The sequence below is a fragment of the Pelodiscus sinensis genome, chromosome 10 (assembly GCF_049634645.1).
Source record: "Pelodiscus sinensis isolate JC-2024 chromosome 10, ASM4963464v1, whole genome shotgun sequence".
In the NCBI taxonomy this organism is placed as follows: Eukaryota; Metazoa; Chordata; order Testudines; family Trionychidae; genus Pelodiscus; species Pelodiscus sinensis.
In genome coordinates, this window is record NC_134720.1 from 42487246 (window position 1) to 42511240 (window position 23995).

General features: G+C 40.9%; 1 protein-coding gene across 16 annotated transcripts in view; it reads left to right on the plus strand.

Moving 5' to 3' along the window:
• Window positions 1–23995, plus strand: part of NAALADL2 (N-acetylated alpha-linked acidic dipeptidase like 2) — a 978641-nt gene that overhangs the window by 837254 nt on the left and 117392 nt on the right. For all 16 annotated transcript variants that reach the window (XM_075937998.1, XM_075938000.1, XM_075937987.1 and 13 more), the window contains one exon: window positions 9576–9671. In XM_075937998.1, the coding sequence (XP_075794113.1) occupies window positions 9576–9671 (96 nt within the window). The remainder of the gene's footprint in view (window positions 1–9575; window positions 9672–23995) is intronic.

A 23995-nucleotide genomic window follows, 5' to 3' on the forward strand; every position in this document is an offset into this window, starting at 1 on the left:
CTTCCTCATATAATGAGGATGACAGGGATGGTGAAAGAACGTGTCCACTTTTTCGGAAATTGTTCCTAAAAAGCGGATGCGTTCCTTGGACGCTGTATAGGTTTTCTAGGATCCCTTTGGTTCATCCACTTGATTCAACAGCTACCGGCTTTCCTCCAGTGATGCCTCTGATGATAGGGTTCTAATTACAGCATCTCTGAGCAGCAGCTTGTCAAGCAGCAGCTTGTCATTCAGCACTGTGGGCTGTGTGCTTTGTGCAGTTCCTGGTCCCTGATCAAATTTATCGTGGAAAAGGCGGATAACACGGGAGTTCCCTGAGGCATGTTTGTCATCACTGGTTTTACTGTACTCAGTCTTGAGCGTTTTGACTCCTGGCATTGAATGGAGGTTTGCTGGATCCTGATCACCACCAGCTTCTCCAAGATTCTTTTGGACACATGCTTATTTCCTGTACTCTCACTGGAGTCAAATATCTTTCTCACCTTATTCCAGATGCTTCTTGCTTCACTCATCTGAAGAAGTGGGTTGAACCCACAAAAGTTCATGATACAATATAAACATTTGTTGTTAGTCTCTAAGGTACAACAGGACCACTTGTTTGTTTGGGGGGTGTTAAAAGATTTTTTTAAGTTACAGACGAACACGGCTACCCCTCTGAGAATCAAGCTGTGTTCCTCTGGCCAGTTAGTAATGCACCTGATAAGCTGCCTTCTTAATTCTAGCCATGGCTAAAACGCAGTATGGTTTGTTGTGGCTATGGTTCCTCCACAAAACTATGGTTACATCACAAAATTTATAACAGCAGAGCTGCACTTGAGCACTGCTAGTGCAGATGCTCTCCTGTCAACTTAATTATTATATTCCTCCCTCCCTCCCCCCATGCAAGTGGTGGTAACTATGTCTGAAGAAAAGGAGAAACTTTCCTGCTAATGTAGTGCTGTCCACACTCACAATTTAGTTGGTATAACTTATGTCGCTCAGGGGAATGGGTTATTCACACCCCTGAGAATGACATACCTTATATAAATGTAAGCTGTAGCATGAACATAGTTTTATGGGAATGCGGAGTTAAATGATGTGCAGCGCTATTTGAACTAGGAGGTTGCTTCCAGTTCCTGTGACTCAAGTAGAAATATTGGAGGTTGGGGTGGGGGGGACACCCAGGCCTATGGGATTGTGAGATGGCATTGGTCACCAAAAAACTCAGCTAATGCAATTAGCCTGTGTGTGTGTGTGTGTGTGTGTGTGTGTGTGTGTGTGTGTGTGTATATATATATATATATATATATATATATATATATAGGCGGGGAGGAGAGGGGATAAATGCTGCTTTTTAATTGCAGCAACTGCGGCTTTCTGAAACATGGAATAATACCATGTTTTAAACTCAATACCCAGAGATGCTGTGAGATTTAATTAACATTTAAAGTGTGTTGGATGAAAGGTGCAATGTAAATAGAAAGAACACTGTAACTTAGTACACAAGGGATTGCAAATGCAGTGCCCAGAAAATAAAAGGGAACCATTCGGTATAGCTTAATAATTGGGAAAGAATGGGATTAGTCAAGAAAATTAGCCTAGTAAACAAAGAGTAGATTACAATGCATATATATCCCTCATACGTAAATGATGGGAAGTAAGGTGTGTGTGTGGGGGAGGTCTCATTTTCCATCCCCATTTAATTGATTCATAAATCAATTAATTACTGTCAAGAGACCTGAAGGCAGCAGGAAATTACATAGAAAAGGAGCCAATTTGTTTTAAGATTGAACATTGAATGTTCAATCGAAGTTTAATCAGAAATGACCCATTGTTTGAAAAGTGGAACTTCAATGTCTTTCTAATTTCACAGAATGCTCCATTAAATGAGCACAGGGAGGATAAGGATAACGGATCATCCTAGAAGGAAGATGAGTGGAAAAGGATGCTCTCTGGAGCCAAGTTCAAAATAAAGGTGTTTTTTTGCCTGTCTGTTTTTTCCTTTCAAGATGACAGATTCAAAAAAGAGCAAAAAGCATTACATTGGGACTTTGGGGATTATTTGCAGTACTTTTATGTATGTATGGAAATTGTATTATGTGAACTCTAAACCACTGTCAGAGCAACAAAGGTATTTAATCCACTCAGGTTGACATGTTAATATTCGGGTAATCAGCTAGATCTCAGCAGGGGGTAACAAGGGAGCATATATATGAGGGATATGTACATTGTAAGTGCCCAGGGAAATGTTTTCAACAGATGCAAATGGAAGTTAGGTGCTAAACTTCCAAAGGGTGTTGGGTGTCTAACTGTCCATGGTTTTGAAAATCGTTTCACGGTTAGAGATGACATTATTAAACTAATCCCTTGATTTTTGCGTTTATATAAGGGAGCACTCTGCCGGAGTCAGGGTACATTTCTAGCCAGCTGCTGGGAGGAAGGGCAAAAGAACAGTGTCTTGGAAGGAGCTAATACTGTTGTGTTTCCCCTTGTTGTTTACCTTCTTCACCGTTGTTTTCTCTAAGCTATGGGGCAGCACAGCTTCTTGGGTGATTAATCAGCTCTACCCAATCAGAGGCTCAGAGCTGGATGCATTTATCTGACTTACTTGGGGGGGGGGTGATTAATCACTTATGTAGCTGTGCTGCCACACAGCTTAGAGGGAACACTCATCTCCCCCATACCTGATGTCACCTGCTTCCTCCACTAACAGAGTCTTACCCATTTCATCAAGGTACAGAGCAAATCATCAGGACAGAGATCAATCATGAGAGTGGGGGAGGAAGGACTAGCACAAGGCCAGAAGAGCATATTTGTTTGTCTTTCTGATTTATATCCTAGCGTGGGGCTGGGAGATTAAGGGAAGTTACATCTTGATAGGATGAGTCTTGCTTTGTTCAGGGAGGAAGCAGGAGCTAACAGGGTGCTGGAATACCTGTTGTGTGGAAGAGATCAGTAAAGGATGGATAGAAACCTGTGCTGTAAGATTGACATCTCTTTCCCTTGTTGCATGTTTACTGGATCAGTGAACATCATTGCGTGGCAAATTCTTTAAAAAAAAAAAAAAACCCCATGCATTTGTGAGCCTGCTGAAGAAATAAATGGGAATGCTTCATTCATCCTTCCACTGCTGGAAAGCATTGCCCTTGCTGTTAAATGCTGAAAGGTGTTCTTGGAACATAATGTGGGATCACATCTTTGTCTGTATCCTTTGGGGTAAAGAGAGGGCTTCAGCTGTTGGGAAAGTTCACTTTGCTTTCCTTGGTGAGTACAATATGTAAAAGACAATATTTGACCTTATTGTTATGTAAGAACGGAGTCAGAATGTGCCTTAATTTCTAGTAGTTCTGCACAGTACAATTACCAGCTAACCTTTCCAAAAAATACCTCTAACTACAGAAGGAAATATTTCAGATGCTTTTGAGGTGTTTCAGATACCATCCTTTTTTGTAACCATCGGCAAATGATATTTTTAATGGCAACCACTAGATTTATTTTGCATTTAACATGAGGAAGGCTGGAGGTGGTCAGCCTTCCTCTGACAGAGATACACGCATTTTCCCCACATTCCAATGTGCTTTCACCCAGTTAAAACCTAGCTCTTGTGTAAGATTCCTTTTTAAAGTCTTACCAAGGAGATCAGAGTAAAGAAGCATATCTGTGTGATGCTAAGGACGTGGCAGAAGAAAAGGATTTGCCATTTATTTGTTTTTTTCAAATGTTAGGGCCTAATATCCTCCCCCCACCCCCAGTAGGTTGTTGGAGAGGAGCACGGCCAGGTGTAACTGGATATGAAGGCACCAAAGTATTTTCTTCTCCTTCCCAGGGAGCTCTCAGGGCTGGGCCGCTCTGGGTTGGGAAGTGAGGGAGCTAAGAAAATGTGCTGCTCTGTAGCCAGACAGACACCCCCCCCCCATCTCATCCATCTTATTTTGCCTCGCTGAGGTTCCTGAAGCATACAGGACAGAGAAGGAGCAATAAAATCAGAATCGTCTATGCTGGCTCATCTGATCCTGAGAAGCTGAAAACATGGATATGAGGAGAGAACGATTAAGGCAATAAGCTGGCCTTGAGGCTGCGAGAAGTGCCCGGCTGGCACCCATGTTAATACGAACACACAGCCGTCCCTGGGAGAGGAATCCCCCACTGAGAAAAGAATCTCCAGTACTTCCAATTTAATCCTCTCAACTCTCTCTTACAAGTGTAAATTAAGTTCACAACTCCCTTGTAAGAACTGGTCTCACAAAAGGCAGACCAGCACCATTTGGCATCACAGATAAGAAAGAGAAATACGTGACCCCGTGGGTATAAAGATGGGTACAGCAACACACTCACTTTTGAGTGTCAATCTACCCTCTACCTGCTGGTCGGGTTAGGTGTTTGACCTCCTGAGGTTCTATGGGGACGCCCACATCGTATTTTCGTCTTTCCTAGGAATTGAGGGACCGGCCCTGGCCTGACACACTGGAGTCGAGAGGCACAGAAGGGCGTAAAAATTGTACCTGGATGTGGTCCTCTGTCTTAAGTGTACACAGACTTAGAGCTCTTTAAAGGTTAAGCTGTTACTTGGTACTATTATTTCTGTTTTTCCTATCTTTATCTTCTTTGTAACCATTTTTAAGATCTATATTTTGCTAGCAGTTAAGAAATAGAACAATAGCCCATTGCAACCATATGATTTATAAGCTTCCTCAATAAACCTGTAACTGTTTCAGCTTTAACCTGATTCCTTCAGTTGCTGTAACTGAACCAGGCACAATTTAAAAGAACTTCAGCCGGTCTTAAGGGACAGATATAGGGAGAGCTTGGGCGTTTGGATTTGTGTCACTCCCAGGTGGCAGATCCGTTGGGGCACTTCTCAGCCTCCCCCAGGCTGCCTGCTGCGAAGGAATCACAGATTCTAGCAGCTAAAATCTGAAGTGTAATAAGCTCTCCCTGCAAACTTATTGGGGCGCTCGTCAACCTCCTCCAGGTTGCCCGCTGCAAGGGACCCCGGTCTCAGCAGTTGAAGTCTCGGGTGTATAGCACATACACACACCACTCACTGCCCTGACCGTCGGCTGACATGCTCTCAGGGATCAGCAGTTTCCTTTGAGAAAAGGGTGGGGAGGATGCAAGCATAGGGTGGAATAAGTAAGGGCAACATGATTACTGAGGAAACCAGACTATCTGTGGGAGTTAGAGAAGCTACGTGAATGGAGCTAATACCATCTCCTGGGGTGCTTTGGTGTGTACTGAGGATCCACTGTACAGGCCTGGTTCTTGCCACAAAAACAAAAAAATCTCTCTTAACTGAGTCTCAGAGTAAGCTCTGTGAGGAGATTCCCCAGGAGGTGCTGTCACTTCCTAGAGGAAAAGGGTAATAAGGCCCCCAGTCACTCCTCCACAAGTTTTGAAAGTGGCGGGTAGTGATTTAGTTGCCATTAAAGACAGCATTAGAATTACTTGATTTAACTTTCTCCTTTGGCTGTAGAGCTGTGGCAATTTGGGTACCGGGTTATGGTGTAGAGGTGACCCAAGAGAATTGAGTGACTAGCAAAAGGAAGAAGAACTCAAAGACAGATCCTTGTGTTAACAAGAGTAATTGGGACAGAGTGCTGAAACCAATCAGATTCGGACTTTGATACAGGCAGGCTTGGACTACTTCTGATAATGTCCCCTCCTCCCCGCATGAATATGGTCTGTATCGTAGTAATTAGCAGCTGTGTTGTCATCTCAGCCCTCACATCGCTTACTTTAACTCTTCACCTTAGAAATATTACACTAGCTAGCTGTTCTGCTTCCAATGCGGTGACATATGTCAGTGAAGTTTTGAAGCCCTTACATCAATCATAAAGTCATGTGCTGCTCTGCATCAGCTGTAATGTGACAGAAAATTATGTTTCTGTAATTCCATTTGAAAGAAGAAGAGCTTTGATCGATGGCTGCTGATCAAAGTTCTCGTGGCATCAAACAGGAATGTGCACAGCTTCTCTTCACTTGTTGGTTAATGATGATGATCACCATATGCCAGGTACCTAGCTGGGTTGCCATTTTGTGCTCCCTCAGAATGCTTGCAACTGTGAATAGTGCCACACCTTTCGTTTAAAGGGCTAGCAATGCAAAATCACCCAGGGGAGTCAACAATACAGTCAGTAAAGTACTTTTGAATGGAGTGCTGGGAAGCTCTACACAGCTCTTTTATTTGTGAAATAAATTGATTCTTTACATATAAAAATTGTTGTGGGTTAAAAGGACATTTCTGCTCAAAATGGATTTTAGCATAAAAGCTTTGGACAAGTTTTTTTTTTTTTTTTTTTTTAATAAAAGGAATTTAGAATTGGCTGTCCATCGAACCGTGGCCTGATTTACAAATCTGCTGAGTACAAAGACGCTCTGATTAACTTCAGAGTGCTGTTGAGTGTTTGGAGCTGCAGAAAATCAGCCACTTAAGTGTCATAGGAGCCAAAATCTAGGATTCTATTTTTTGACAATCGTGATCTATTTGGTTGTAGATATTTACTGATTCTTTCAGTGGCTCCTTTGTTATATACACAAAGAAGGTGTCTTCTCTTTCAGAGTGTTCTCCACACTTTTACAGGGGGTGCAGAATACAATGTGGTTTTTCTGGAGTGTAACCGCTGAGCTGAGTAATTTGCAAATTTATATCTGCAGAAATGTAAGGCAAGAATGAGATTAAGAAATGAGCCTTGCGATTGATGGAGTTAATTGTTTGCCTGCAGAAGTGGGAAGAAATTTTCCTCCTACATATATCTTAGCACTAATTGTCACATTCATTGGGATAATGGGTGTTGTGTATTCCTGGGGACACATATTCAGCAGATTCTAACACAGGTAACAAGTGGAACATGTTTATGAATGTATAAGTGTCACTGTCTAGTTTATGTTCTGGAAGAAAGTGCCTGTACATAGGATAAGGGGATATATAGAGGTTCATTGGGAGGTCAGAGTCTAAAAGACACACACATCGCATACAGCATACACAAATACAGCTTCACTACAGAGGGGTTTATTTGTGTTAGCTGCATATAATGCATCAAGTCTGAAGTCTAGAAGCAGAGTAAAGGACTAGGAGGGTCAATTATCATACCTAGTATGGCAAATCTAATATTGTAATTGTTTCTTTCAGTTACTTTTAATAAGGTACACAAGAATGGGGATAAATAATGCATTTTGTTCTATTTATTGATAAATTGATTGTAGTTGTGTGGATAATGATTAACTACATTAGTGCTGTTGCATTATATGGATTACCCACCATAACTGAAGTGGGCCAATTCCTGTATAAACATTTAAAATAAAGACGAATAGGTGTTATGAATCAGTCCTGACATCTGTGTTGTATCTTTATAATAAATGACTTCATGTGTAGTCTTGTCTGAGCTCTTACAAAAAAGTGTGATATTCCTCTGAAGGGAAGAATAACGTCAGGCAATATATTACATCATTTATTATTTTGATACTTCCATAACAAATTATAGAATGTCCAAATCTTTGTGTTCAGTCATGTATCTGTGTGCCAGTACCATCATTTTATTTTTTACAAAAGTTTTGGGACTTGTGGGAAACCATAATCAGAAACAGTCATGCCAGGATGAAAGGGAAACAGTGACTGATGTATTGCTAGAAATATAGAATATATTTATTGCAGATATATAGAATATAAATAGTGCAGATATATACAATATCTGTTTGTCCTCCAAACTTCAAAGTGTTATAGAGTTACAAATGATGGGGCAAATTTTATCTGCCCACCCTCCGCTGCCATTGACTGTCCTTGTCTCAATACGAATATTACAGATTTCATGATAGCTACCAGCGTATACATAATTCACATGGGGATTTTAAACTACGGAGAAGATTGACACTACCACGGTCGGTCTTCCAGGGTTTGAATTAGCAGGCCTAGTGAAGACACGCTAATTCGAACTGAGAGGATACTCCCATCAGTGCCGGTAGTCCTGCTCTCACAAGGAATAAGAGAAGTCAACAGGAACGTTTGATTCCATTGACTTCCTGCTGTGTGGACGGCGCCAAAACGTGATTTAAGATACTTCAATTCAGGCTACGTAATTAATATAGCTGGAGTTGTATATCTTAAGTTAACTTTCCCCTTTAGTGTAGACCTGGGTTTTTTTAACATGACAAAATACCATGTTTACTTGTTCTTCACAAACCCTAAAACCTGTTGTTCGAAAAAGCAAGGCTCAGCCATGGGTATAAATTGGGCATGAGCCAGAACGAGGCCTCTAGTTTCTCCTCCTCCAGTTCTCTTCCTGAAACTTTAAATAATAAAAGCACCAGAAAATGCTCCCAGTTATCAGAAGAAAGTGATAAAGGTTGGTGAGTGCAGGTATAACAAATCAATCCTGTTAGGGTTCAGAGCAGTATACATTGTTTTCAACTAAAGCTTTATTTCACCACTTCACTGCATGCACTCTCTAAGGGTATTTCTAGACTACATAGTTTTCCCGGAAAAACTGTTCCGTGACCAGGGAATGCGTTTGCTCTTCTGCTTTTTTTTGCGGAAGAACAAATGCGCTCTTTTAGAAGTCCCTGTATTCCTTGTTCCCTGAAGAATAGGGGGGCTTCTGAAGGAGTTTTTTTCCCCAACATTTGGCCCAGTCTAGATGGGCCAAATATCGGAAAAAGCTACGCAAAATGTGGAAAGCATTTTGCGTAGCTTTTTCCGAAAAAAAGTTGTAGTCTAGCCATACCCTCAATGTCTAATCATACAAATCCAAACACCTTTGCATGACCCTTGTCCCTCCCCTTCTCTGAGGTCCTGTAACTGCCCGGCTCCTTTCCACAGGACGAGACCTGTCCCACCCTTTCCCTGAAGCCCTTCCCCCCTCACTCCACCCTTGTTGCTCACTCTTCCCCACCCTCACTCACTTTCACTGGATTGAATCAGGGAGTTGGGGAGAAGGAAGAGGTATGGGGCAAACAGTAGGAGGGAGTTTTGGTGCTGAAGGGAACTCAGGACCACAGCAAGGTTTTGGGGTGTGGGAGGGACTGCAGGAGAGTGGCTTCAGGAGGGTGGCTGTAGGTGGATAACTTGAGTCGAGTGTTAATTTGTTTGTCTGAGGCAAACCCTCTCCATAAGGTGCTTGGCTCATGTGAGCTTTTGACAGGGTCAGTCTGACTTTTCTTTGCTTATTGTACAAAAATACATGCACATCACATACAAATTCTGCGTGTTTATGAAATTACTTTTACACAGGTCATATATAATCCTGAGTATCATACATGTATATCTTCTGAAGACTAAACATAACTGATCACCTGAAATGTCAAATTGCTTGCTTAAAATGAAATCAGTATGGGACTTCTACTTCGAGGTAAAAGACTCAATTGTATTGGGAAATATAATTATGAAGACAGCCATCCTTCCAGAAACAGTTATATACCTAGGCCCTTAGTGTCTGTTTCAGCAGTTTGGAATGAGTCATGCAAATCAGTAAGATGAATAGTAATAATTAGCACAGATTGTAAAACAATATGCAGTGCTTTGAATCTCGAAACAAAATCCAATGAGCATCTGACGAAGGAAATTCATTTGGAGTCCTGAAAGGTTTCTCTTCTCTTTTCCACAGAGTCCAAGCTTTCTCTTTGAAGCTCTCTTTCCTATACATCACACAGTAACTCAAGAGCTGGATCCCTCATTCAACCTGCATGAGACGATTGCTAAGGTAAGGGAAAATGAGACGCCTTCCTTGAATCACAAATGCTTTTTGTCATTGGACAAATTGTGCTTGTTTGTCAGACAAAGCTGTTTTTAAAGATAAAATGTCTCCTTCCTAGTGGTTGGTTTATTTCCAAGCTAAAAAGTAGCATGTGGGTCTTTCAGTCAAATGAGTATTGTCATGTGTATGACTGGGGATACTGACGAGATTGCATGAGCAAAGAAAATGTGTAACTGGATTTTATATAACTCTCTGTCTCCTGGTCAAGTGACACTTTGCACAGTTGAACTGGTACTATTGATGCCAGAGATTGACTCCCTCTGGCAGATGAGTTGATGGCCACACCAGGCCCTTGTTAAGGTTGGGGGAACCGGCTCCACATTCCCAGAAGGGGTGGCACCACCAAGAGCATGCCACACTGCCCCTACCCCCAGCCCTCACTGTCACCCAGAGCATGCTGCAGAGGGCTCCAGCAGTGATTTAAAGGGCCCAGGGCTCCCACTGCTGATGCAGCCGCAACAGCCATGGGCCCTTTAAATTGCTGGGTCCTAAGGCAGTTTCTCCCTGTCCTCCTCCCTGATGTGCCGGCCTGCCCACTGGAGGGCAGAGCATTGCACTTTCATCTCCATCCTTTTGTGTCACAAATCTACTACAAGCAAATGACTCATTGATGGCTGGGTCACTGTAAGAATTCTTCCTGGATCCTCCCCAGACTGACAGGGAATCAGTGAGTCTCCCTGGTAACTTAGCCAACTCACTTTCTGAACTATGCTGGCTGGCGTACAGAAGAGGTTCCTGGAGTTTATATGAATGGTCAGCCTGACAAGGTCAATTAATCATCTAAGGTCAATTAATCATCTAAAACAACTGAATGTTTTCTTGCTCTTCTCTCAGCTTCTAATATGACCTGAATATCACTACAAACAACCTGCTAGTATAGCCTAGCAACCTCTCCCGGCCCCTCCAAGATGCTCTCATTTCTTACTTCCACTTCACATGCTTCCTGGGAGAGGTTGCCTACCCCAGACAAAGTCTGAACTGGTAAAATAGGCCAGTTCATCTTATAGGCTGCACCTGCAGGAGAGCCAAGGATTAATAATGTTCAAAGACTGGTGAAACCTAGCTGGGGGTAGAGCTGGAATATATAGAGAGAAAATTGACAGTAAGAAAAGGACTTTGGGGAGAAGCTCAGCAGTTACTCTCTAAGGGTATGTCTACACTACCCTCCTAGTTCGAACTAGGAGGGTAATGTATGCATACCGCACTTGCTAATGAAGCCTGGGATTTGAATTTTCCGGGCTTCATTAGCATAAGCGGGGAGCCGCCATTTTTAAATCCCCGCTGCTTCGAACCCCGTGCAGCGCGGCTACACGGGGCTCGAACTAGGTAGTTCGGACTAGGGTGCCTATTCCGAACTACTGGTACACCTCGTTTCACGAGGAGTGCTAAACCTAGTGGTGGGTCAGTCCATAAAGAAAAGAGCCAGGGAAACAGTAACAGGGTCAGAGCCACAGTTTCTGGGCGTAAAGTTCCTCGGCTGGAGCTTGGAGTAGTGAGCAGGCCTGAATTCCCCTGGGAAAATGTCACAGTCTTAAAGGGGAAGATTGCCTGCAATGGCATCTGGACAGCTGATCAGGTGAGACTTTGTTATCCTGGATGGGAAAAAATTGTATTACAATCTGGCCAGAGGGCCACGCCATTAAGAAGTGCCGTGACTGCTAAAGAGCTAATCCCCAGCTGCAGCCACAAGTGAGGTCCCGGCAACAACTCCAATAAGCTCTAACAAGATGTAAGACAACAAAGACATTGAATGCGATGTGATCAGATGTTTTTTCTTAAGTTATAAAAATCTCAGAACAGGATTTCTTATAAGGCCTACATGCATGGGCCTAGTAAAGTGAATTCTTTGCACCTTTGGAGTTAGTTCATTTAGAAAAGCAGTGGCTATAGACACACTTCTAACAAAAAATTCATGAGGATTGTCAGGGTGCAGACTTAGCATACAAGCACAGCAGTGGCACTGACAAGATAGATCGTAATTCCTCTGGATTTTTTTTAAAGTAGATATGGTCTTTTGAGCCTCAGGCTGCAAGAGGCTGAGAAGATTAAGGAGCTGTAATGATAGGGAAGTCCCCTCTGGTCCTTCCTGGCAGGAAAGATGGTTGTTAAGATATGGATCCTCCATGCCAAAACAACTTTAAAAGGGATCATCAGAACTCCATCTTTGAACTCTGAGGCTGGGGGAGGTGTGAATCACGTAATTAATCAGAGGTTCATTATGAACCATGACCACGATCGAATAGTCCCTCCATACACATTGATGATCCTAGAAAACCCACTCTAATGAAGTAATGAGAGAGGAATTATTTCAGATTATCACACATGATTTTATAATAGTTTCAGAGCTTTCCATTGCTCATTGCAAGTCCCTTGGGATTAAACTGTGTAGAATGCAGTATGCTGCAGCTGGGTATTTCTTGTCGTACCCCAAAACATTTTATGGAGAGAGTCATGGGGCCAGAAACTCAGCTTGTGTAAAATGGCCTAGCTCCATTGAAACCAAGGCATTAAATCAGATTATGCCAGTTGAGGATAGGGCTCATGAAATAGAAGTTCACACACACACACACACACACACACACACACACACACACACGTGGGAAAATAATGGATATTGGGTAGGAAGAAAAAGCATGATTTTTGCTGAGGTCTGTCTGTCTATCTATATAAAATCAAGCTTAACAATAACAATGGATGAAATATTCATCAGGCCTGATCAGGTTTCTACCAGTTCCATCAACTAGCTGGCTGAGATACCATGGGTGTTAAAAATATAAAACAGCCATACTGGGTCAGAACAAAGGTTCATCTAGCCCAGTATCCTGTCTTCTGATAATGACCAATACTAGATGCCTCAGAGGGAATGAGCAGAACAGGTAATCATGAAGTGATCCATCCTTGTCACTGATTCCCAGCTGCTGACAGAGGCTAAGGATAATAGCCATGAATTTATCTAGCTCTCTTTTGAATCTTGTTACTTCAGAACATCCTTTGGCAAGGAGTTCCATATGTTGACTGTATTGTGGGGCTGCACCCCTCCTTGCCATGATGCCACAATCCCCTTGCTGTTTCTCTGCCTCCTCTGAGGTCCTTTCCTGTTGCCAGGTCATAGACAAAAAGATAAGAGCTGTCTGGGCAGAGGGCTAGCAGAGCCCTTAGGGAGCAGAAACCATTCAGGGAGGGAAGGGGCCCAGAGGCCCAGACCTGAGCAGTTCAGTTCAGACCACTGTAGAGAGTGCCAGAATTTCCATCTGCCCTTAGTGAGACACCCCAACAGGCTGGGATGCAAGGTGGGAGCCTACTCTCAGGCTAACCAGTCCCCCACTTTCCACTGCTGCTGGAGCTGGGTGCCAACCCAGCAGCCGGCATTCCCTTTGCTCCATTCAGAGCTGGATGGCTGGAGAGAAGCAGTTGCTAAGAGTTATCTCCCCTAATGCAGCCCCTGATAAATTCTACTGCAACTGGCAGATAATATCCATTGAAAGCAATGACCAGAAGTGTGTATCACAGTGATTCCTATGACATAGTGATGGTATGTGGTCACAGATTGTGGTGATCAGCAGTCAGTTGTAATGGGAAACTTAACAAGCTCAGATATGTACAGGGCTGGCCTTACCATGAGGTGAACTGAGGCAGCCGCCTCAGGTGCCAGACTGTGGGGGGAGGGCACTAGTTCACACTTTTTGAACAAGGCATTTTAAGTTGTTAGTTGTCCTTTATTGGGGTAGGTAGCACACACACACACACCACGGTCCTTCTGATTTGAGGCCTCTAACTGCGTCGGGTGTGAGCTGAAGAAGTCAGCAGGTACAGTGTGGACTTTTTGTCTGTCACCAAAAACCTACTTATTACAGCTTGATATGGCTTCTATACCTTATCTTTGTAAACAACATTCACTAGACATGTTGCACATTTGTATTATGTGTACAGTGTAATAAACTAAGTGTCTTTCCACCATTCAGAAATTTAAAAAAGTCATCTCATACTTCTTTGAAAGTGCACAAAACTCCCTTTTAGGTAAGGATGCTGATGATGAGAAAACCTTTTGTATTAGAGCAGATGTTTTTTAAAATAGTGGATAACATTATTCACTCGTTGTTCAGGGAGTTCTGGATTTGCTTTCCCATATTGCGATCACTGCACACATCACTGATGTAAGTTCTAATTGGCTTTGCTTGGCAGAACTATATGTTTGAGACCTACTTCTGCAGTTCTGACTCAGAAATGAACTTCCTTTGCTTTTGAAAGGGAAGGATGGATGAGGAAAACACAGGAAAAAGGGGAGAAAATGCAGGGGTGCAGGGAATTTTTTTTTAAAATGAGGGTGCCAGTAGAGAAGACAATAGAGAAACTGAGATAAGGGGAAAGAAGTTAGATGGGATGACAGAGGAAACAGTCACTGGACATAGAAAATAAAATTGGGAGAAATCAAAGTACACAGAGGTATACAGAAGCTAGAAAAACAGAATTTGGAAACAAACAAGAGAGAAGAAAAATGCAAACACAAAGAAACTATACTAAGAGTTTTAAAAAAAATATTATATATCAGAGAGCTTAATGCTTTAATAAATTACCCACTAAAATAGTTAGATATAGGATTGGTTAGAACATTGTGCACATTGAAGTTCACCTAGGGCAACAGAATTCAAGAGTCAGTCCTACTTCTTCTCTTGCCTTTATGGTCATTCTTTTAAAAACCTTTTCTTGATGTTTTTAGTCCTCTTTGGTATCAAAGGCTACCTGGCAAAACTCCTTCAAAGAGATTCCGTTTTTAGACTCAAAACGCTATACTCTGTTTTGCTGTGTCTTTGTTCATTTTCTTAGCTAGTTATTAATTACAATGAGAGAAAAGAGAGAGTATTGTATTATCTGTTCAGCTGGTAGAGCTCATGGTTTTCAGATTACTAGTAGGGAACAGAACAAAATCTCACTGTGTATATACTGTATTCATCTGCATGTTCCCAACTCTTAAAAAAAAAAAAAAACCCTCTGTATACTGTATGTGCATTGATTTTCAGTGTGATACCCCTGAGGGAGGAAAAGCTCATTAAAGTTTTATTTCTTTTTAAAAAGAGAAAAAACACATTTCATTTTATCTTGAATGGAAATGTTTGATTTGGTAAAAGAAAGGAAATTCCAGTTACGTTGAGATATAGATACATTTAACTGTATTTATTCTGCCCCATTCTATTTTTGATCAGTTTCCCATGGTCACTGTATGAGTGGTTGAAGAAGTCAGGCTATTGTACCATGAGACTTGGTGCTTTGCTTTTTATGTTTTGGGGGGCTTTTTTGTTCTATTTTAAAGCAAACCATTAGAATATTTTTGAATTTACTAGTTATTCTATGCCGGCTGGCTTTTCTTGGAATATTGCAGCTTGAAAATAAAGATCTGCATTGTTATTCAAGTGAAAGTAAAACCGTGGGGATGGATAGGAATGCAGAAACATCTCTCTTAAGATCTTGTAACTTTGAAAATAAAGTCCTGTATACTTTTATGAATTAAACAGAAAGATAAACTATACTTCTTTTTTTTGTTCTTTTGAGTTTCAAAGACAAGTTGTATTAATGATGTCAATAGAATTTTTGATACAGTTCTCTAAAAGCCTAGGAAACCTTGGAGTAATTTGTCAGGTTCAATGATCAGGCTTTTGTCAGAGTCTCTTAAGCAGAAATATCATTTAGATTTTAGAAGTAAAGAAAGATAGTTAATTAAAGAAATTTATAACTAAGAATTTTTAAATTTGTTGCTTAATGTGAAAGGATTTTTCACATTTTCACTGTGGTACTCTGAAGCTATATGCACAAATTATGCCTTTTTAAAACAATCCACTCCAGGCTCTCCATTTTCATATCAAATTATTGTTATTCCATGCAAAGTATCTCCATAGAAAGATGCACAATACATTTTCTGACATTTAATATGTGGAAAAATATATGCTAGTGCATATGGTTATAAAATGTGGAGAGTGAATGTTGTTACTAATAAAAAATCAAATTGCCGTAAACTGGATCTAGGCTTCTAAAGCACCCCTCTTTCCCATGAGGGAAATATCACAGACATGCCTTGCTTTCCTTCCTTCACATATGTATAGTTAAATTCAAAGAGAGAATTCATTTGCTGAGATGTGATTTTGTACTGACTACACATTTTCCCTCATAGAGAGGCTCACTTTACTGCTTTTCATTATATTACTGGAAATATTACAGCTTATGCAGTTAGCTGCTTTCACTATGTATAAACACATTATTACTTAAAATAAGGCTATCAACAATTGATTCCTTTTGAAAAATGAAGTGAATCATTAACTAGTCACCAATAATGCAACATGTTAGAGGAGTTTTGTCTCTTCAAAATTAGGGGCATACATGGCTAACGTTGCACCAAATATACTGTCCAGATAGGCATTCTAGTAATTATGAAAAATAGACATATTCCTCCTGCACAGAGATATGTGAGTCCTACTTTCTTGCATGGTATTGACTGAAACTGACCCTAGATGTTCTCACATAGTGCAATTAAAATTTGATTGAGATTCCTGACAATGCTGTCAACATTCAAGGCAGCCTGCAGTTTGGTCTGTGGATAGTGTTGGTTATCATATTTAATCTGACACTGCTTTCTGCATACACATAAAATAATGAGAAGAAATGGTCTTGCACACTGAAATGCATGAACCTGAATAATGCATGCAGGATAACAGTGGATGGGCTTACTCCCACTTTCTGCTGTATAACTAATATTGTTTTTGTAGGACTGGGCCAGTTCCTCAGCTGATTCAATAGATTTATCCTGCCTTAGAATCTAGCCTCTAGCGTCGGATTTTGGTAACTGTGATTAAATACGTTTAAAGTGCTTTGTATTCTACAAGTGGTATAATATATCTACACTGAAATAAAAGGCCTGCAGCATGGCTGACCTAGATTCGCTGGCTTAGGCTAAAAAATGCAGTATGGGGTTTTGGGGTCAGGCTGAGGCTTGGGCTCCAAAATTCTGTAATGTGGGAATCTCAAAGCTCAGCTTCCCGCCTGAGCCCAAATGTGTGCACTGCAATTTTTAGCCCTGCAGATCTGAGGCCTAGGATTCTAGCTCAATTGACCAGAGTCTTGAGATTTGAGATGAGGAGTTTTTACTTCAGGGTAGATAAACCCACAGTTGTATGAAAAGCTTTATCTCATGTATTCTGGGTATTTTTGCTGCTAAACTATATACCTCAAACACAAAGGTGGTTTTTTTTTAAAGACTTCCTTACTGACCTGACTTCCATTCTTGAAGCTATTCTCTCCCCAACTTAAACATGGATGTCAGAATCCTGCCAATGTATGACATAAAATCAATCAGACACACTAAAAAGGCAATATCAGTGTGTTTGCCGAAATTGCATGTATCATTTAGAAATGGATAACCCCTTTCTAGCTTCTGCAACTGTAGCACCATCTTGTCTTCAAAGGGCAGTTTTTCTTAACCTCTGTGCACTTCGCGTTCAGAAAATAATTAATCACATATGTTTTAAATTCATTGCCCAATTAGCAGATTGTCCTTATGAAAATAACAGTGAAAGCAACTCCCTCATTAGCAGTAAGCCATCTGCATGTTCACCACATCTCTTGTGAGTCAGCCTGCCTTTTCTACGTATCTCTGAGTGAAGAAACAAAATCGTTACAAGCTGTGCTCAAAACAGCTGATTTAGACTGTAGATTCACTCTACATGAGCATTATACCACTGCTGTCTAGGGAATGGAACATAAATATCAAGCATTTAATTCATTCTTCTGGGAAGCTAAGCTAGCAAAATAATGTTCTTTTCAAGAGGTGGAGACCTATAATGGTAGGTTTATTTAGGTTTTTTGGAGCTGTAGGTCATGAATCTGTTTCCAGTGTTTTCTGTGTGTGGTAAGTTGATGATTAAGTCTAAATGTAGGTAGACTTGGAGAAACATATGCTACTTACAGATTTTATACATGCTCGATAACACCTGCTCTATGATAAGGCCTAAAAAGCAGGCAAGAGTGTATGGTAATCATATTTGTAATATTCTAAATCCTGATATTTCCCAGTATGAATAGTGTCCATCAGCTTCTGGTGCTGGTGTAATCGATGCTCTATACATAAACTTCAATTTTCCTTTAGGAAATTGTAATGCCCAAAGAAAAACTCCCTAGAAAGCATCAAAATCTGAGTGCCAGGCCATTATAACATTGCCCTTTCTCAGTGGCTTATGCAAGAGAAAATGCATTTTAAATTACCATGATGACTCTTTCAGTCACTAGCTTGGGATTGATTTGAATGATTCTATGATGCTTGGAATTTCCACCCATAATTGGTACTTTAGGATACAGGTTATATGTAGGCATGGAAGACAGAATAGATTTATCATATCATACTGAGATTTAGAAACAGAAAATGATAAAATCACAGCATTGAGAGCTTCATATGCTGATTAGTGATTATCATAAAAGCAATATTTAGTAAATCAGTATTTCTTTTTTCTGGTCCAGCTGTGTAGGTGATGTACAGTTGAAAAATATGCACAAAGTAAAATGTTAAAACAGTATTATTAATTGCCAACTTGCATATAAATTAGATATGGGTGGCCAATGAAATACTTGACTCATCACGAATGCTGTTTACATAGAGTGCCCCAAAATGATTGTGAGTAAACTGGGACAACAAAACTTTGTTTCCAGAACAAATACAAGTTATCTGCTGGCTTCTTGGTAGTTTGCTGTCACAGTGGTCTTAGTCTAGTTCCTAACTATTCACTACCACATTTGGCACATCAGTGTCAGGCTAAAAAAGGGAGACCACACATCATGGTGACTGAGGCGGTCTTTCGTCCATAGCAGCAGAGGCAGTGGAACACTGGCAAAATCAATGTGGGAGAAGCTTAAATTGCAACTGCCTACATTGCACCTGTTCTGTGCATAAACCACTTCATCTTGCACACACTAGAGGCACTGGTAAAGTGCCCAATGGCTGCATTCTTAAAGAGTGGTACCATGGAATCTTATTGAAATCTATTGTGTGAATTATCTGGTACTAAAATCTATGAAAAGTATAAAACATAAATACCTGGAGTTATGTTTGAGAATAAAGTATTAGCTAATTAGGGTTAATTGTCAGCCTGTAGTGGCTGATTAGCATAACTAATCTAACCCAATGAATACTCTTAAGGTAAAGGTATTCCTGGATTCACCAGGTGAAATGAATGGAGAATGAGTGTCTAATTAAGAGGCAAACAGTGTATAATCAGAGCACGCAGGTGCTCAGATGGCTCAGAATAGCTGTCAGATCACCATGTGTTTGAGCCTGGTAGTTTGAAGGCAAATATGTGTTGTTTACTGGAAGGGCTGGGATGGGTTAAAGATTTTGTGCAATGGGAGAAATATATGATATGGTAAATCTGCTTGATAAAAGTGGTGTTAAAATGGCAAGTTAGGCAACTTCACCAGATCAGTTGGAATGGAAATAAAAGAAACCAAGATATATATATATAAAACAGCAGAAGAAATACCTGTCAATTGTAGAAGCTGTATTAATTAGGCTAATTAAGTGGGCTGGATGTGTCCTGTTCATAGCTTTGGATGTGGAAATGCAGTTGTTAAAAGCAGGAGAAATTTTCTTTGTAATGCACCAAACAAATGTCTTTGTTCAAGTCCAGGGTAACAGTGTCAAATTTATAGATGAATTCCAGTTCTGCAGACTCTCTCTGTCATTGGTTAGTGAAATTCCATTGTAGAAGAATGGCTACTTTTGAGTGCATGACTGAGGTTAAAATGTTCTCTTACAGGTTTATGTGTGTTACCATTTCTGATGTCTGATTTGTGTCCATTTATCTTTTGTTGTTGAGACTGTCCGGTTTGGTCAATATATATGGTGGAGGAGCATTGCTGGCACTTCATGGCATATATCACATAGTTAGTTATGTCATAGCTGTCATGGCACTGTTACAGCTGGATATGGAATGTGCCTCACTATAGGAATAGGTGAATTAGTGCAAACAACTTAGATCTGAAACTCCTCACACATAGGCGTCCATCTGGAGATACTTTATTAATATCAACAGTATATTAGCTTGTTTCAATAACACCCATAAATACAATTCTGGAACTCTCACACAGAGTTTCATAATAACTCGTTGATTATGTGAGTTAGCAATACTGACTTCAAAATATTTGTGTGTGACTTTTCATATGGCAAGATATGTTGCTTAGGAACTGCGTATTTCTGAGAATTTCAATGGTAGTGCTTGAAGAAATGCCAATGGTTCCATTCACCTGCACTTGGACTCTTAGCAATGAAACCTTTGTTCTAATTCTACTTTGGCAGGGGCCAGACTGACAAAAGGCACACTTGAAGTGTCATAATTAGCTGAGTAATGACTTATGGCTTTTGACCACAATCTCTTGAGAAAGCTATTAGTGATGTTGATTACACTAACCTTCAATGAGGGAGTTCTATAGTCTAGATTTGTTATGTCTTTATACCTTAATAACTGGTGTGTTTCAAATGTTCCTCAATAAACACATGTTTCTCTTCTGTTTCTGTGAGAATTATACTTTGTTTCTTCTTAATTTCAAATGGCTCAGTCCTGGTGAGATTATAGACGTACAAAAGGTCAATTGCAACTCTTTTCTTTGGGTGAGACTATAAATGAACACTTTCCTTGAAATTGAACTGAGTGACTGCAAGACTGGGTAAATGAAGTTTATTCTTGACCCAGAGATGAGGTGTAGCTCAAGAATTGGCAATGCAGGCAGTGCCTACAATGCCTTTCAACCCTTCTTTCCTGTTAAGGCCTAAGGGGTCACTTAGGTGTCTATGCCTATTGTATCACTGGCTTCTCCATTGTGAGTGGAAAAAAAGGAAGCCAAACTTTACACAAAAGCTGGACCAAGAATGCAGCAACATCATTATCTCTGATATTTCCTTAGTAAATAAACCTCTTGGATCACAAGTATCTTCTTTGTTACACACTATATAAATATTATTATCAAGGATATCAATGCTAGGATAGGGAAAGCAACAGCTGCATTCAAGACTCTTCGTCCCATATGAAGTTCACAGATAATATCTGTGAAGACAAAACTGCGAATCTTCAAAATAAATCATAGAATCATAGAACACTAGGACTGGAAGTGATCTCAAGAGGTCATTGAGTTCAGTCCCCAGCCCTCGTGGCAGGACCAAATACTGTCTAGACCATCTCTGATAGACATTTATCTAACCTACTCTTAAATATCTCCAGAGATGGAGATTTCAGAACCTCCCTGGGCAATTTATTCCAGCGTTTGACTACCCTGACAGTTAGGAACTTTTTCCTAATGTCCAACTTAAACCTCCCTTGCTGCAGTTTAAGCCCATTGCTTCTTGTTCTATCCTCAGAGGCCAAGATGAACAAGTTTTCTCCCTCCTCCTTATGACATCCTTTTAGATACCTGAAAACTGCTATCATGTCCCCCCTCAGTCTTCTCTTTTCTAAACTAAACAAACCCAATTCTGTCAGCCTTCCTTCATAGGTTATGTTCTCTAGACCTTTAATCATTCTCGTTGCTCTTCTCTGGACCCTCTCCAATTTTTCCATATCTTTCTTGAAATGCAGTGCCCAGAACTGGACACAATACTCCAACTGAGGCCTAACCAGCGCAGAGTAGAGCGGAAGAATGACTTCTCGTGTCTTGCTCACAACATACCTATTAATACATCCCAGAATCATGTTTGCTTTCTTTGCAACAGCATTACACTGCTCACTCATATTCAGCTTGTGGTCCACTATAACCCCTAGATCCCTTTCTGCCGTGCTCCTTCCTAGACAGTCGGTTCCCATTCTGTATGTGTGAAACTGATTGTTCCTTCCTAAGTGGAGCACTTTGCATTTGTCTTTATTAAACTTCATCCTGTTTACCTCAGATCATTTCTCCAATTTGTCCAGATCATTTTGAATTATGACCCTATCCTCCAGAGCAGTCACAACCCCTCCCAGCTTGGTATCATCTGCAAACTTAATAAGCGTACTTCCTATGCTAATATCTAAATCGTTGATGAAGATATTGAACAGAGCCGGTCCCAAAACAGACCCCTTCAGAACCCCACTTGTTATACCTTTCCAGCAAGATTGTGAACCATTAATAACTACTCTCTGAGTACGGTTATCCAGCCAGTTATGCACCCACCTCATAGTAGCAGAGTGAGCTCTTTGTATGGATGCGAGATCTGGCATACTAAAAAGTCTTCAAATCATAAGCTACAGACATTCAAATGGCAAGACTTTGTCACAACCGAGGAGCTTTGGAACAGAGCAGGACAAGAACAACTTGATGTTCAAATCAAGAGAAGAAAGTGGGGATGGCTAGGCCACACTCCCAGAAAACCATCATCCAGCATAGTCTGCCAAACTCTTATATGGATCCCGCAAGGAAAATGCAAAAGAGGAAGACCTCAGACAATGTGGAGATCTACTGAAATTGAAGGACAACAACTGGAGTACTCCCGGAGTCAGCTAGAAGTTTTGTCTCAAGACAGAGTGAAGTGGAGGAGACTTGTAGATGACCTATGCTCCACTTGGAATACAAGGGTTTAAGAAGACTATAAATATTAAGCATTTGTGTATGTACCAATTCTTCTTTTCTCTACACTGTAGGGTACTTTGTATTTTTCTTTCTATATTACAAAACCAAATAAAACTGACTACAGGTTGAACCTCTCTGGTTTGGGAGTTTCTGGTAGAGCAACATCTGTGGCCCAGCAAGATCATAGCTGTTGCTGGACCAGAGAGACCCAGCAGCTGTTGGCTGGGAGTCTCACAGCCTCGGTGGCTGGCAGAGGATACCAACTGGCAGCTACTGGGGGCTGGCAGCAGAACAAACCCAGCCAGCCCAGCAGCCCCCTGGGCTGGGAGCGCAGCCCGGCAGGGTAGCCTGACAAGCCATGTAGTGCAGCCCGACCAGACCAGCAGACATAGGGGCCCAGGAGCTGGGAGCACAGTCTGGCAGGTCCGACTGCCCAGGGGATGGTCAGCAGCCTCAGCAGAGGTGGCAGTCAAAAAGGAGTCAGCCAGGAGGCCATTGCCCCAGGAGAACCCTGAATTCCCCTGGTCTGGAAAACTCTCTTGTGGTCAGGAAAGCATGTTTCTGAAATATGAAAACCATGGAATCCCTATCTCCTATGATATCTTGTACAAATTGACCTTTAGTGGTCATGATTTTTGACTACCTCTGGCTGTATATTTGAGTGGTGATCACCATTTCATCTACCTTCATTCAATTCCTGAGGTTCCATAGCATTTACTAGTCTGCTTTACATCTTTCCATGTGTCTGGGCCACCACCACACAGGAGACTCCCTCAAGTATTTTTCTACCACTTCTTACACCATCTGACATCAGCTTCACATCTTCTGTGCATCCATACAATCAGTTTACAGGTCATTCCATGGGGAAATATATGTTTCTTTTTTCCCATACCTACAGTTGTTAGATCTTCTTTGTGAGTGGATTGTAATGTTTGAAGGATCATTTTTATCATTGACATTTGAGATAATTGACATAAAATAAGCTCCTTGTAGCATTTGCAGATAAGTTGCATATACATTTTTGTTCCAGACAGGACATGAAAGCGATAATGAAAAACAGTAAAACAGCTGTATCTTGTATGACCTTTCCCACAGCTGTATTATACTAGGATACTTTAAGGCAAAAGAGCAAATGTTGTTTGGAGATAAATAGAATAGGAAGGATGACCACATCACAAACAGGAAATATAAAAAGATGAATATTCCCTTCTTCAACTTAAATACTGGCAATCATTGCAGAGCATAAGTTACAGCTACCAGTGAAAGACTGAAAACATCCGTGTTGAAAAGGCCTGTGTATTAGTGAGAGCTGGCACTTGGTGGGAGGAAGAACCTTAGAGCTTCCACTGGCCACAGCTGCAGGATGATCTGATATATTTCCGGGGAGAGTTATTTTTCCCCCCTTAAACAGCCTTTTAAAATAATCTGAAAATAAAATTTGCAAGCACTGTTAAAATAGAGAAAGATGAAGGATCTGCAGGAAAAAGAAAGAAAAGGGTAGCAGGTGTCATTGCATGTGTATTTAAGCGAGGCACGAACTGCGTATGTTATGACACGCACAGAAGATAAACTGAGCTTGAAAATAAGATGTTTCAAATTTCAATCTGTACTAAGTAGCAGCTGCCCTTAAATACTCAAATATGAAATAAAATCTAAAAATAGAATTGTTCATTATATTGTACTATGATATGTCATATGGA